The sequence below is a fragment of the Chroicocephalus ridibundus genome, chromosome 15 (genome assembly GCF_963924245.1).
Source record: "Chroicocephalus ridibundus chromosome 15, bChrRid1.1, whole genome shotgun sequence".
NCBI lineage: Eukaryota > Metazoa > Chordata > Aves > Charadriiformes > Laridae > Chroicocephalus > Chroicocephalus ridibundus.
In genome coordinates this window covers 13,026,780-13,041,386 of record NC_086298.1, presented here as the reverse complement: position 1 = coordinate 13,041,386, position 14,607 = coordinate 13,026,780, and the positions used below count along the sequence as shown (strand labels likewise).

At 63.6% G+C, this 14,607-nt stretch overlaps 1 protein-coding gene across 1 annotated transcript in view; it reads left to right on the top strand.

The window, feature by feature from the left end:
* HMCN2 (hemicentin 2) overlaps positions 1–14,288 on the top strand; it is a 37,156-nt gene extending 22,868 nt beyond the window's left edge. The window contains exons 45-83 of the mRNA XM_063353269.1: positions 22–209; positions 403–499; positions 765–926; positions 1,338–1,451; positions 1,570–1,701; positions 2,178–2,321; positions 2,425–2,584; positions 2,938–3,062; positions 3,144–3,327; positions 3,512–3,609; positions 3,909–4,181; positions 4,273–4,463; positions 4,540–4,621; positions 4,887–5,023; positions 5,150–5,291; positions 5,512–5,659; positions 5,897–6,024; positions 6,152–6,308; positions 6,429–6,550; positions 6,787–6,951; positions 7,040–7,147; positions 7,236–7,370; positions 7,603–7,737; positions 7,858–8,048; positions 8,395–8,608; positions 8,798–8,932; positions 9,003–9,193; positions 9,282–9,363; positions 9,513–9,782; positions 10,564–10,713; positions 10,923–11,060; positions 11,247–11,368; positions 11,468–11,705; positions 11,838–11,900; positions 12,006–12,134; positions 12,254–12,571; positions 12,790–12,909; positions 13,180–13,306; positions 13,420–14,288. Coding sequence (XP_063209339.1) covers positions 22–209; positions 403–499; positions 765–926; positions 1,338–1,451; positions 1,570–1,701; positions 2,178–2,321; positions 2,425–2,584; positions 2,938–3,062; positions 3,144–3,327; positions 3,512–3,609; positions 3,909–4,181; positions 4,273–4,463; positions 4,540–4,621; positions 4,887–5,023; positions 5,150–5,291; positions 5,512–5,659; positions 5,897–6,024; positions 6,152–6,308; positions 6,429–6,550; positions 6,787–6,951; positions 7,040–7,147; positions 7,236–7,370; positions 7,603–7,737; positions 7,858–8,048; positions 8,395–8,608; positions 8,798–8,932; positions 9,003–9,193; positions 9,282–9,363; positions 9,513–9,782; positions 10,564–10,713; positions 10,923–11,060; positions 11,247–11,368; positions 11,468–11,705; positions 11,838–11,900; positions 12,006–12,134; positions 12,254–12,571; positions 12,790–12,909; positions 13,180–13,306; positions 13,420–13,762 — 6,158 coding nt within the window. The 3' untranslated portion in view covers positions 13,763–14,288. The remainder of the gene's footprint in view (positions 1–21; positions 210–402; positions 500–764; positions 927–1,337; positions 1,452–1,569; positions 1,702–2,177; positions 2,322–2,424; positions 2,585–2,937; positions 3,063–3,143; positions 3,328–3,511; positions 3,610–3,908; positions 4,182–4,272; positions 4,464–4,539; positions 4,622–4,886; positions 5,024–5,149; positions 5,292–5,511; positions 5,660–5,896; positions 6,025–6,151; positions 6,309–6,428; positions 6,551–6,786; positions 6,952–7,039; positions 7,148–7,235; positions 7,371–7,602; positions 7,738–7,857; positions 8,049–8,394; positions 8,609–8,797; positions 8,933–9,002; positions 9,194–9,281; positions 9,364–9,512; positions 9,783–10,563; positions 10,714–10,922; positions 11,061–11,246; positions 11,369–11,467; positions 11,706–11,837; positions 11,901–12,005; positions 12,135–12,253; positions 12,572–12,789; positions 12,910–13,179; positions 13,307–13,419) is intronic.
* Positions 14,289–14,607: the final 319 nt, after the last annotated feature.

Genomic DNA, 14,607 nt, shown 5'->3' with positions numbered 1-14,607 from the left:
CCCATAACCTCCTGCTTCCAGCTGCCCCGGCCATCCGTGGTGGCACAGAAGACCTGGCTGAGGAGGTGATAGCCACCATCAATGGTACCGTCCACTTCAAGTGTGAAGCCAGCGGGCACCCGGTGCCCATGGTGTCCTGGCTCTGGAACAATATCCCCGTTGTGGTCAGCCCACAGCACCAGTTCCTGGAGGGTGGCATGGTCCTGCAGGTTGGTGTCACCCTGGGCAGGGTGGCTGTGCCACGGGGGTGACACGGGAGACACCGGGTGGAGGGCACAGGGCACTCTTCCCTCCCCGGGGAGGAGGTTGCCCTGGTCTTGCCAGGTGTCGAGGTCCCCGTGGGAGGCCCAGCAGCTCCCCGGCTCAGCACAGCCCTCAGCAGGGCTCTGTCACCCTTTGCAGGTGGCCGCAGTGGAGGCGGGTGACGCTGGCAGCTACACGTGCATAGCCGAGAACCCGGTCGGGTCAGCTGAGAAGCACTTTGCCCTCATCGTGCAGGGTAAGGCATCCCTAGCAACCCTTTCCTGGGTTGCTGATTTACTGTGTTCATCCTCCTCTACCAACTGGAGTCTCCTGTGGCTCCTGAACTGCATGGATGCCTCTGTCCCTCACGTGCTTGTCACACTTACCCTTTGCAAGGAGGTCGCGGTGCCAGCATGCTCCAAGCAGGCGAGATGCTCGGTGCTCGATTCCTCCTGGGGAGATCTTGGCCTCCACGGTGATGGTTCCCCTCTGGCACTCTCTTTTGGCATGTGTTGGAGCAGAAGCACCCCAGATTGTGGGCACAAACCCCGAAAGTATTGATGGCATTGTCAATGGCAGTGTCTCACTGGCGTGTGACGTCCAATCCCACCCCGCTGCAGAGATCAACTGGTACAAGGATGGCCAAGTCCTGCAGCTCAGTGAGGAGGTGACCATCACCCCAGGTATGTTGGGATGAGCAAGGATGACAGCCTGTCCCCCAGGGCTTGGCACAGCCATCAGCTCTTGATGGTGGGCTCCAACTCCCCTAACCTGCCCTTCTGGATGCCACTTGAGGGACCTGAGCTCAGACTTTCAGCCGTAACCACACGCTAACAACTTACTGCTGCGTGATCCCTTCTGGAAAGGACCAAGGTTGCATCCTGCAAACTCTGCGCTGCTGCTCCGCAGGAGCTCAGCGCCCTTCTCTGCTGTGCATAGCAAGCCCTTGAACCTCAAAGAGGGACTTTGATGGCCAGACACCTCTCCATAGAGCTTGGCTGGCTGCTGAGGGATGGGTCAGCATGCCAGCATGGTGGCCCTGACTCAGCCCTGGCTCCAGCCTGCCCTGACTCCCTGCTCTCCACTTCTTCCAGACTCACGGGTGCTGCAGCTCCCTCACCTGCAGATTTCCAGCTCAGGCACATACACGTGTGTAGCGCTGAATGCGGCCGGCCAGGACGAGAAGCGCTTCATCCTCACCGTCCATGGTGAGCGGCGAGGACTCAACCGGGAGCTCTGTCCCCCAGGCGCACACTGAGGAGCTGATGCCAAACCCTGGTCCATGTGTTCCTGCTCATGCACCCCATCCCTGCTCCGCCTCCCCAGGGCCCCCGGGAATCCAGGACTCACAGCGGGAGACATTGGATGCTGACATGGGGAGCCCCCTCGTCCTGACCTGCCAAGTCACTGGAGTGCCAATGCCCACCGTCACCTGGCTGAAGGATGGGAGCCCGCTGGGTATGTGCTCGGGGGAGGCTGTGACAGGCTGCCATCCCGAGCATCACTGCTGTCCTGCCTCAGTTTCTGCCTCTGTGAGAGAACTGCAGGGCCCCACAGGGCAGGAGGCAGAGCACGAAGGGGCTGGCACTTTCCCTGTGTGGTTTTGAAGAGCCCTCAAATTCATTCCTGAGGCTGAAACAATGGGATGTGGGCATGGGATGTGATGGAGAGATGAGGGGGTGAGCTCTCTGGGTACTAGCCCTTGGGTTACCCCCTGGGACAGTGGCTTGTCCCCAGACCAGTGGCTCTTTACTCCTGCAGAGCTCCAACAATGCACAGTGCAAACACCCTGCTCTGCAGAGCCCCGACCTCCGCTTTAACCCAAGTCCCCCAGCCTGGGTCCTGGGGGTGGGAAGGTGGGAGCGTGACAACGTGCCTGGGGAGGGCTCAGTGGAGGACGCTGCTGCAGCCCCCTTCGCCCTGTCTCCTCGCAGAGAGCAGCCCGGAGCGGGGCCTGGTGGCCGGCTGGGACCAGCTCCATCTCAGCCCCCTGCAGCCCTTCCACCAGGGCTGGTACACCTGCCTGGCGCGGGGCCCGGGCACCACAACACGCAAGGACTTCATGGTGCTGGTGCGAGGTAGGGCTTCTCCAGGGTGGTGGTGGGGTCCCTGTGGGCCCTTCCTCAGAGAGGAGCCTTCCTCCCCCTCCTCTTCCTTAGTCTCCTTCTCTTCTTGAGACAGTGGCACCCCGGATCGCCAGCGCGGGGGTCCCTAGCGAGCACAGCGTGCTGGAGGGCAGAGGGGTGAGGCTGGAGTGCCAGGTGGAGGGGCAGCCCCCCCCTCAGATCTCCTGGCTGAAGGACGGGCAGCCACTGGGGCTGCAGCCCCCTTCGCGTGCCCGGTGAGTCTGGGGCGGGGGGGACAACCCCACGGGCTTGCAATGGCACAGCCCTGTCTGTGCCTCAGTTTCCCCATGTGCAAAAGAGCAGTGCAAGGCAGACTGAGCTCTGTCTCCCTGCTTGGGCTGGTTTGAGCATGTCCCAGCTGTTAGTTGAGAAGCATCATCCCAGTGTCCTGGATGGTGCTGACGCCTGGCGTGGTCACTGTCACCCTGGCACGGTCCCAGCTCCTGTGCTGGCCTTTCAGCACGCCCCAAAATCTGCAGCCTGGGTTGCAACCGAGTGCAGAGTGTCTCTGCCCCATGGGCACGCTAGGGGTGGGCACAGAGGTCACTGCCCGGTCCTCCCCACGCAGGATGTCTCCAGACGGCAGCTCCCTGCTCCTGGAGGGGCTCCAAGCCACCGACTCGGGGGCATACACCTGCCTGGCCCGGAACAGCGCAGGCGAAGATGCACGGCTGTACACGCTGAGCGTGCTGGGTGAGCGGGGCTGGGGCCTGCAGGGCAGCACCAGGGCCACCCGCCCCCAGCAGCCCCGTCAGCCCCTCTGTCCCCTCGCAGTGCCCCCCGCCATCGAGAGAGGCACCAGTGACTTGGAGGTGGTCCGTGGCGTCCTGTCTGCAGCGGTGACACTGGAGTGCCGGGCACGGGGGTCCCCTCCCCTGCATGTGAGCTGGTTGAAGAATGGGCTGTCCCTGCGCCTGTCCCCCCGTGTCACCCTGCTCTCGGCCGGGCACGTTCTCCGGTAAGAAGTGACTCCGGAGTGATGCTTGGCCACAGGCTCTGGGGCTGGTACCCGCGTTTGTGTGCCAGGATGGCCACAGCTGCACCCCGAGGTGGCTACGTGTCAACGTGGAGACCCCGGGGGGCAGTGGAGGACCTGGAGCTGATGTCTTCTCCCTGTCCCCGTGCCCCGCTCCATGGGGTAGGATCTCCCAGGCACAGGTCTCCGACGGTGGGCTCTACACCTGCATCGCCTCCAGCCAGGCAGGGGTGGCTGATCACAGCTTCGTCCTGCAGATATGGGGTACGGGGCAGCTGGGGGGTTGGGAAGAGCAGAGCAGGGGGCACCCGGGCACCAATTTTGCTGGCAGAGCACATGTTGTGATTTGCAGCCCTGTTTCCAAGCAGGGTCCTGAGCCTTCCCTTGGCCACTGAGGTGGGCTGGGAGAGGATGGAGCGAGGCAGGACCAGCCTGAAAGCGGTCCCAGAGCACCCTGCGGGAGGCTGACCTGCCTCTGGGTGCTCACAGGACACCAGGAAACTGCCAAACCCATCCCCAGTTTACTCCCATGGCCCCCCTAAAGGGAATCCCTCCCTCCCCAGTGCCCCCTGTCCTGAAGAGCCCCGAGAGCAGCAAGGAGCAGATGGTGGCTGAGGGCTCTGATGTCACCTTCACCTGCGAAGCCACTGGGTCCCCAGCACCAGCAGTGACCTGGCTGAAGGATGGCAAGCCCCTGGCACGGCAGAGCAACCATGTCTCCGGTGGCCCACGGCTGAGCCTGGTGGCCGTGGGGCCGGCTGACACGGGGGTTTACTCCTGCCTGGTGGCCAACGAGGTGGGGGAGGTCAGCAAAACCTTCCGTCTCCTGGTGATGGGTGCGTGTCTTTCCTCGGGGATTTGGGAAGAGCAGTTTGGCCAGTTTTTTGGGACCAATGAGGGGATGAGCCCACCCACCTTGCCTTGCAGAGGCACCCCACGTCGAGGCTGCATCCCAGCCCACTGAGATGTCCATCACTGTGGGCACCCCGCTAGAGCTGACTTGTGTGGTGACAGGCGTCCCCGTGCCCACTGTCACCTGGGAGAAGGACGGACGGCTGCTGGCAGGGCCCTGGCTCGTGTTGGGGAACGAGAGCACCCTCCACATTGAGAGCACTAAGGTAGGGGTTCCTCTTTCTTCTCCCTGCCTGTGTTCTCTTTCCATGCCACAACTTTTCATCCCTTGGCTTTGCATAGGTGGCCGACGCTGGCTTGTACACCTGCCTGGCCACTAGCCCTGCCGGGGAGGACAGCAGGAGTTTCCATGTCAGCATCCAAGGTAGCGTGGCCCCAGCGGTGCAGTGAGAAGGGTGCTAGTAGGGGGTGCTGGGGGGTTGGTCAGAGCTGTGGGGGACCAGAGAGTCGGAGCATCCCCTGCACCCATCCTTGGGATCGCTGGGGGCTGGACAGGAAGAGCAGTGGGGGATGTTAAGCCTCCATTGGGCAGAGCGGGGTGGGGGGGCTATGCAAGACTTATGGGGACAGGTATGGGGGGTGCCCAACACACATGGCACCCCCTGACCCCTCTGGCATGCCTCCCGCAGCACCTCTCAGCATTGTGAGCATTGGAGAGACCTACAGCATCACTGCTGTGGCAGGGGGACAGCTCATCCTGGAGTGCCCTGAGGATGCCGTGCCACCCCCCCACATCGAGTGGCGCCGGGAGCGTTCCCCGCTGCAGGTACGTGTGATGGGACCTTAGACTGGGCACGGGCAGGGGCTGGGATGCACCTTTTCCAGCCCTGTCGTGCTCGTGGTGGGGGCAATGTGGGGATAGCTGCTGAGGGGGGCTCCCCTGGGGTGTCAGGAGGATGCCCGCAGGCAGGTCCTGGCCGGGGGGCGCTTCCTGCAGATCCGGGCCCTGGGGGCGGCTGACGGCGGGGAGTACAGCTGTAGGGCCACCAATGCACTGGGGGACACCAGCCTGCGCGTCCAGGTGGAGGTTCACGGTGAGTGGCGATGCCCTGCCACAGGGCTTTGCTGGCAGCAAGCGCCAGCTCCGTCTCTGTTAGTTCGGGGATGTGTGATATTATGGGGTGTCCTAAGGCTGGGGTAGTGGGAAACGGGGGTTGGATAATGCCCAGCCTCCGGTGCTGGTCTGGGCTGACATTCTCCATCCTCTGGGCCCTGTCTCCGACTTTCTCCGGTGCTGGCTGCGTGCTACCGCAGTGGCCCCAGAGATCCAGCCAGGCCCCAAGGAGGCGAGGGCACTGCTGAACGGCTCGGTGGTACTGCCGTGCCAGGCGGAGGGGTGGCCGGTGCCCCAGGTGACATGGTGGAAGGATGGCCGGATCCTGCCCCTTCGCGGGAGCAACAGGTACAAGGCTCTGTGGGTTGGTGCCACCAAGAGACGGCTCTTGGATACCCACATCAATAGGCATTTTGGCGTGCCTGGAGCAGAGCTGGCACTGTCCCCTTGTGAAGGGCTGTGCTCTGTCCCCATAGCAGCTCAGTGGACATGTGCCACATCTGTCTGCAACGTCAAATGTCACCTTCCCAGACACATGTCCCCATATGTTGCAGCCCACAGGGCTCCCTCACTCTCCCTCCCCAGGTTGCAGCTCCTGCCAGGCGGCTCCCTGCAAATTGAACCCGTTCAGGTCCAGGATTCGGGCTATTACTTCTGCATGGCATCTAGCCCCGCCGGCTCCGACCGGCGAGAACTGGACCTCCACGTCCTGGGTAAGCAGAAGAGCCATATGGATCTCTCCTGGGCTCATCCCCTTCCAACCCACCGCTGCTGGGCTGCTCTCATGAGTGCAATGATGTGCTGCTGTGCTCTGCTCATCACCTCCATGCCCTTCCGCAGTCCCTCCTGCCATCGCCCCCGGGCCCTCCAACCTCACCCTGCTGGCTCAGCAGCCAGCCACGCTGGGCTGCGATGCCCGGGGATCCCCCGCGCCCCACATCAGGTGGGAGAAGGACAGCCACCCCCTGAATCCACACCTCCCACCTGGCGCCTACAGGTACCCACAGCACCAGCCCCCTCACCCACTTGAAGGGTCCTGCCATAGGGTGGGATTTGGCCCCTCTCGCTGCTCCCTGCGGGGCAGGGGCTGACCCCGATGTGTGCTCGGCCCGCACAGCTTGCAGTCCTCAGGGTCGCTGCTCATCGCCAGCCCCAGTCCCCGGGACGAGGGGTGGTACGAGTGCATCGCCACCAACGCCGCTGGAGAGGCACGCAAGGGCTTCCTCGTGTCCATCCATGGTGAGGCCCTGGGGGCTGTGGGTCTTGCCGAGAGTGGCTTTGCAGGGGTCTGTCACCACCTCAGGTGTGATGCGGGTGTGCTCTAGCCCCCCGTGGGGTTGGGTCCCCACTAGAGGACTGGATGTGGGGGTGTGGGCAAGGGGGGAAATAGCGATACTGTGCCCCTGTGCAGAGGGATGGGATCCCCTTCAGTGTTCCCGTGCAGCGCTGCTCACCTCCCTCCCTCCCCTCTCCAGTGCCCCCCACCATTGCCGATGACCTTATGGATGTGGCTGTCACCCGGCTGTCCCCCGCGGTCCTCACCTGCTATACCTCTGGCACACCCCCACCCACGGTGTCGTGGAGCAAAGAGGGGGCCCAGCTGGGCAGCCGAGCAGGGGGCTACCGCGTCCTGCCCACAGGTATGGGCACAGGGCAGCCCAGCCCCTGCAGGGCGGTGGGTCCCTGCCAGCTCTCCCACTGCCTCCTCTCTGCCTGCTCTCTTCCCAGGGGCCCTGGAGATCAGGCAGGCGCTGCCTGCACACGCTGGCCGCTACACCTGCACGGCAAGGAATGCTGCTGGCACAGCCCGAAAACATGTCCGGCTTGTGGTGCACGGTATGCATGGCTCCTGGGGGTCCCGATTCCTCTGCCCTGGCCCACTCTGGGGGAGCCCCAGGGGGCAACACTTCCCTGCCACTCGCAGAGCCCCCCACCTTGAAGCCCCTGCCTGGCATGGTGATGGTGATGGTCAACACCAGCACGGTGCTGTCCTGTGAGGCAACTGGTGTCCCCCGGCCGGAGGTCACCTGGCAGAAGGATGGTGTTGGCATTGCTGGAGGTGAGTGGGGAGGCCACCGGAGGCTGGCAGAGCCTGCGCTGCTCGCCAGCCTTTGCCTGGGGGGAGATCTGTGTGCCCAGGGCTTGTCGGCATCCAGTTACTGGAGCCGTTGCCCAGGCACTCCCCAGAAAGGGGCACCCATGCAGGAGAAGCAGTCCCTGCGCACCATCCATCCGCACTCCAGCATGGCTGCACTGCCCCATCCTGCCCTTCATTCCTGCCATCCCCGCAGGACCCAGGCTGAAGGTGCTTCCCAATGGGCAGCTGCATCTCCTCCGAGCCTCCCCAGGGGATGCGGGCACCTACCTGTGCGTGGCTCACAACCCCTCGGGCACTGCTGTGGGGAGGACCAGGCTGATCGTGCAAGGTAAGGCAGGATAGCGGCTCAGCACTAGCCCCATCCTCTGCTCAGTTCCTTCCCCAGCACCTCCCAGTAAAGCGTTGCTGTCAAGGTGTGAGCAAGTCCCTGCCCTCCTGTCCCATCCAGTGCCCCCCATCATCATGGCTGGCCCGGTGGAGCTGGCTGTCCTGGAGGGGCTGGAGGTGCTGCTGCCCTGTGCCGCTAACGGTGTCCCTGAGCCTCGTGTGTCGTGGAGCCGGGAGGGAGCCCTGGTGCGGGGCAGCGGCGGGAAGGCCACCGTCCTGCCCTCCGGGGAGCTGCTGCTCCGGGATGTCCAGGTGAGCACCATCCCCTCCTGCAGCCAAGCTAGCTGTAAGGTTCGGGAGCTGAGAAACAAACGTCGTTTGCTGTGGAAAAGAATGCTTATGTTGTTCCGCACCCTGATGCGCCCCGGCTGCTTTCAAAAATATTTGGCTGAGGGAGAGCCCTGTGCAGTCCGTTGCAACAGGCTGGCGGGTCGGGGCAGTGGGGGTTTGTTAACGTGGGCTGGAAAAAGTGGTTGTGGCCAAGCCTTGGCTTTTTGGGTGCATGACAGCCAGCAGAGCCGTAACCCAGTGAGCCAAGGCCGCAGCTGGACCCCAGACCCAAGCTAATCCCCTCTCATCCCCCCCTTTCCCTGTGTAGGAAGGGGATGCTGGGATCTATTCTTGCACTGCGGTCAACTCTGCGGGGAGAGCCGTCCGCCAGCTCTCCCTCACCATCCACACCCTGCCCACCTTCACCCGCCTGCCCGGAGACATCACCCTCAGCTGGGGTGAGATGCTGGAGCTGGTGTGTGCTGCCACGGGCAGCCCCCAGCCCCGCATCTCCTGGATGGCGAACGGGCAGCTCGTCACTGGTGCGTGGCCGGGGGACCACGAGCAGGGGGGACAGAGGATGCTGAGCTTGGTGGGAGGATGTGATCTTGGCTCCACCCCATCCCCATTTCCCACCTTTCGGGGTCCCTGGGGTGCTGGCACGGCTGGCTGTGTGGATTTATAACCAGCTGGTCTCTGTCCACGCTTTTTGCGGGGTTTGCACCCCACAGACGGTGTGTTGGAGCAGGGTGGCCATAGCACCCTGCAGCGGGAGGCAGCAACCCGTGCCGACAGCGGGACCTATGTCTGCTATGCCGAGAACAGCGCCGGTGTCATCAGGGCCACCGCCTTCGTCTCTGTCAGAGGTAAGTGCCAGCAGGGAAACCGGGGTGCCCAGCCAGCCCTCCGCCTCTGCCACCCTTCTCCCCTCCCCAGAGGCACCCGTCATATGGGGGGACCCCAGCACCTACCAGGTGGAGCACCTCGGGGGTGATGCCCTCCTCGACTGCGACACCCAGGGCCACCCTGCGCCCCTTGTCCGCTGGAGCAAGGACGGGGTGCCGGTGGCAGTCGGCGGGCGCCTGCGCCAGCTGCGGAACGGCTCCCTCGCCATCCGCACCGTGGGGGTGAGTGGGGCCTGGGGGTGTGCCAGCGCATTTCACGGGGCCTTCACAGCAAAACTGAGCCCTGTGCTAATGCTTTTGATCCTGATAGAGCACTGATGCGGGGCACTACCGGTGCGTGGCAGAGAACGATGCAGGCACGGCGGCAAAGGTTGTCACCCTGGCCCTGCAGAGTGAGTGTTGCTCCCATTTTGGACCTGCCTCTTGAGGGACTGTGAATCATGTCACCCCTCAACCCCCCCAGATTACCTCTGACGCCTGAGGAACAGCCCTAGCACCACCAGGATGCTGTGACACTGACTGCATCCCTCTCCCCACCCAGGTGCCCCCACGGTGATGGTGACACCACGAGCGGTGGCGGTACATGCGGGGCAGCAGGTGCTGCTGCACTGCACCGTGTCGGGGGAGCCCACCCCCTCCGTGGAGTGGCGGCGGGACGGGCAGCCGCTGCCCGAGGGTCCCCACACCCGCGTCCTGCCCAATGCCACGCTGCTCCTGCCTGCCGTCAGCCGCCGTGATGCCGGCACCTACTCCTGCCTCGCTCGCAACACCCTGGGGTCTGCCGTCGCCCACACCTCCCTTTCTGTCCAAGGTGGGTGCTGCCCTGGGGCTTGGGGGGCTTCTGGCTGGCTCGGGGAGGCAGGGGCTGCCCTAGTGCTGTTACACCCTGGGGTAAGATCTATGCGGTAGCTTGGAGGGATATTGCCTTTCTTTGCTTACTCTAAACCCCTGGATTCATACCCTGGTTTGCCTTTTCTCGTCTCTTCCGCTGCTCATCTGAAGGCCAGCAGAGCCCTTACCGCAGCAGCCGCTGCATGCCAGCCCGTGACCCCGGTCGCCTCTCCCCAGCCTTCCTGCATTTGCTGCCCGTGATTGAATTCCTGTTTCCCAGGGCCTCCGCTAAATGCACCGGCACATCCTCTCCCGCTGCCCCTCGGGGAGCTGAGGGCCGTGCTGGCCGGCAGCGCGGAAGAAGTGCCGGGTGCCCTGTGTGCCCTTTGCGCGGCTGCTGGCGTTCTGCTGCCAGGCATGCTAGAGGAGAAGCAAATAAAAGTGTGGGGCTGAGGCCAGGACCGTGGTGATTGATACAGAGCAGGGTTTGGGGGATGTTGGTGGACATCAGTGTGTGAAAGGCATGGGGCCATGCTTGCAGCATCCCCTGTTAACATGTCACTGAGATGCCCAGATCCATGGGGTCTTTGGAGACTGTGCTTGCAGCCACATAGGGATGCTCCCTGCCTTGCTCTGGCCACCTTCACCTCCAGAAAATCAGATTTTCTTGAGGCACAAATTATTGAGGGGAGACAGGAAGCTGCTCTGCTTTCTCATGGGAGAGCAGTCCTAACGCCGCTGCCCCCATCCCTTTTGCCCAGGGGAGCCGCATCGGGTGCGGGGTAGCCTGGTTGGTGTCATTAATGCCCACGAGCTTGGCGTCGCCACCCTCAATGCCAACGTGCTGGACGACCCACACTCCGGCACCACCGTGGTCCAGAGCAGCATCAGCCGCATCCCACCCACTGTTGGTAGGTGGCTGCCCCCACCCTCACCCTCAGGAGGATTTTGTCAGGTGAAAATCTTAGGGGAAAGATCTTTATTCCCCCACCCCAAAAGCAGCACCCCCTGTCTGTGCTGTGCCCCATGGCAGAGGGGGACGGGGGTGGTTGGGGAGGGCTGGGTGCCCCCTTAGGATGGTGCTGGCTCCATGGTGACACCCTTTCTCCCCCACCCTCAGGGCCACTGATGCGGGTGCTGGTCACCATCATCTCCCCCATTTACTGGTCCTTGGCACACACCGGCAGGGGGGCCTGGAGCGGGTTCCTGCTCACCCGAGGCACCTTCCGGCAGGAGTCGCAGCTGGAGTTTGCCACAGGTGAGGGATGCCGTGGCCCCTGGCGTGTGGGGGGCTGCGCAGCCTGGTCCTGCCCGGCTCAGTCTCCATCTCCCCCGTGCACCATCCCCGGGGACTCAGCCCATCACTGGGATGAGCTTCACAGCCAGAGAAGCAGCTGCATTTGGGGGTGCCATGGGGTGCTGCTGACTGCTCTCCCCCCGACAGGGGAGCTGCTGCGGGTCACCCACCTCGCCCGGGGCTCGGATGCTGCTGGCTCTCTGCTCCTGGACAGTGTGATCAGTGGCTCCGTGCCGGAGAGCATCGCTGAGGCTGCAGTGCTGCTGCAGGTGCTGGTGCTGCCCGTCCTCCCCGTGGGGCCACAATTCTCATGCTGGGAGCCCATGGGGGGTCCATGGCCTGACCCCCCGCTCCCTGCTTCTCCCCAGGACTTCACCGAGCGCTATGTGAAGACGGGTGCGGGGCAGTTCTTGGGGGGCTCAGTGCAGAGCTTTCTGCGGGACGGGCGCATCACCCATGCCCGCTGCAATCACACCATCGTGTACGACCCCGCCGTGGGCTCGCAGCCCCCCCCAGTGCAGCACATCCGGGCCAGCACTGCCAAAGCCTCCTACGACCCGGCCTCAGAGGAGCTCTGCTTCCAGCTCCGTGCCTCACTTGATGCGGGTAACGAGGGCATTCCCAGGGGTGGGGAGGGAGACACTGGGATCCCTTGTCAGTCCTGAGTGGCTGTGAGGGTGCAAGGGCCACGTCCCTGTGGTGACACGTCCCTTCTCATCCTCTCTGCGTGTTTCCCAGGGGCCAATGGAGACCAGTGCCCACCGGGATTCATCCTGAGCCCCGGGCAGCTGTACTGCATTGGTATGGACCCTTCCCAGGGGGGGCATGAGGATGGTGAAGGGCATCTGCTGCATGGTGCCACTGCCCTGTCCCCCCCTGCAACCTTGTGCCTTCTCTGCTCACCAGATATTGATGAATGCGCCGAGGGGCCCCACGCCTGTCGCTACAACCAGCTCTGCCAGAACACCCCAGGGACCTACCGCTGCGCCTGCCCTCCTGGCTACCACTCGCTGGGTGTTGGCTGGCCATGCTTGGGTACGAGCTGGGGTCTTGGGGGATGTGTCTTTGAGCACAGGGCCACAGTCACTCCCCTGCCCTGCTCCAGCCTCAGTTTCCCTATCCAGCTGCAACTCCTCATCTCTTTCCTCCACCAGACATAAATGAGTGCCTGCAGTTTCCTCCACCATGTGCCTTTGAGTGCCGCAACCTGCGGGGGTCCTACAAGTGCCTGTGCCCCCCCGGCAGGACCCTGCTGCCAGGCGGAGAGTGTGGCACAGCAGGGGCAGATTTAGCGGCCACAACAGGCAGCACCCCCCGGGCTCCCCCGCTGCGCTGGCTGGGGCCGAGCAACCCACAAGGACGGTCCTTCTACAGTCAGCTTGCCCTCCGCCGTGTGGCGAAGGCTGTGGGGCTGGGTGACCGCAGCCCCCCCTGCCCCACGGGCTTCATCAAGAGGAATGGCACCTGCACTGGTGAGTGGGTATCAGGGAAGGGTCTGGCAGGGAGTTAGGGGGACACTTTGTGCCGAAAAGGCAGCTTCTGCTCCTGGTGCTGCCCTGTCCCCCGTTTTATTTGCTGGGTCGGGGTGTCCCTGGGCTTGGCTGCGCTGGGGAGGTGAGAGCCAGCCTGCCCCAGGGCACCAGAGGGGACCGGCGCTTCCCCGCTCACCTTCACCCCTCTCACCCCGCAGACCTCGATGAGTGCCAGATGCTGAACCTGTGCCAGCACAAGTGCAGAAACAGCCCAGGCACCTACCGCTGCCTCTGCCCCCCCGGCTACCGGCTCCTGCCCAACGGGAAGACCTGTCACGGTCAGTGTGGGCATGCCTGTGTCCCTCGGGGTCTGATCCCAGTCCCCATGGTGCCCTACATGTCACCTCTTTGGGGCTGCAAGTCTTTCTCTTTCCAGGGGAGGCTTGTTCCCAGGCTCAGCACCCTGCCAAGCCTGGGTGCTTTCGTCCCGCTGCCCCAGTGTCTGAGACCCCCGGGCAGGGGTGGGAAGTGGTAATTTGAATCCCCATCTCAGCCTGGGGCACAAGGGCGCCCCGGCACCCTCAGACCTGTGCCCTCTCTGCCCACAGACAAGGACGAGTGCGCGGAGGGCACGATCCAGTGTGGCTTGAGCCAGATGTGCTTCAACACCCTTGGAAGTGCCCAGTGTCTGGATGTGCCGTGCCCAGCCGGGTACCGGAGAGGCTCCAGCCCGGGGTGAGCTATGCTGTGGGGTGCTCATCCCCTACTGCTCCTGCCACTATGGACCCAGTTGTCCTGGTCACTCCTGCCACCCCGCCACATCCCCTGTCCCCCCGACTCTCCTGCAGGCTGTGTGTCGGTCACTGCACCCCAGACTGTGGCTCGGCCGGTCCCCCCACGCTGCAGTATGAGCTGCTCACCCTGCCCCTTGGCATTGCCGCCGGCCGCGACGTGGTGCACCTCGCCCCAGGCACTGCCCTCCGCCATCACCCTGTCTTCACGCTGCTGGAGCAGGAGCCCGGCAGCCCCTTTGCCCTCCGCAGTGAGCGGGGCCGTGGCATCGTCTCCACCGTGCGCCCGCTGCGAGACCCCGGTACCCACCGCCTCAAGGTGCAGGCGCTGGCCCCGGGCCAGCAGCGGGCACCCAGCACCTTCCTCCTCCTCATCTCTGTCTCGCCCTACCCCTACTGACACCACCGAGGGACAGGAGGGGACACGGTGTCACTTCTGTCCCTTGCCACCGTTCCTGTGCAGGCATGTGGCTCAGGGAGAGCTGAGCTTGCACCTTTCCTCTCCACCCCCCTCCGACATCCCTTTGCTTTCCCCTGCCCCCAGCAGCTTCTGCCCCCATTGCTGTCACCCAGGGCCAGTCCCTGACTCAGCAGAGTGCTTGTCGGGGGACAAGATGTCCCACCACTGTCTTGCAATCGGGTTTTGTTGCAACCCTACAACTCCCACCTGCGGCCCCGGAGCAAACACTGCTCTAGACGGCCTTGACCGCGATCAGCCCCTCCCATGGCAGGGGGGGATGAGTTGGGTGACAGGGGCCAGCAATGGGTGCAGGGTGGGGTGCCCCGGGCTGGGGAGAGTACAAGGCACCCTGTCATTAACCATGTATTAAATGGAAATAGCCATGTGTTCAATTTTCTTTTTTTTTTTAACCTTCTTGGTTTCTGTGCACGTTTGTTTATTTTTGGTTTTGTTCCAAATAAAGGTGTCTCATGGATAAATATCAGCCACACCTGAAGAAAGCCGCTTCCTTTGGTGTGCAGGAGGGGGCCCCACTTCCCGGGGCTTTGGGCACCTCCCTGCGCGGCCTTGGACCGCAGAAGAGAGATTGTCTGGATGTGGCAATGCTGGAGGGCCAGTGTCCAGCATCTGAAGGTCCCATTCTGCCCCAGCTCAGCCCCCTCGCTCAGCAAGAGCAGGATGCGGCCTCTCTGCATGCCGTGCAGGTGGAGGCTGCTCCTAAAAAGCCATTTTCGTCCTGCTCCACAATGCTGGCTGGAGGGACAGGGGTCCTGGCCCCAAGGACC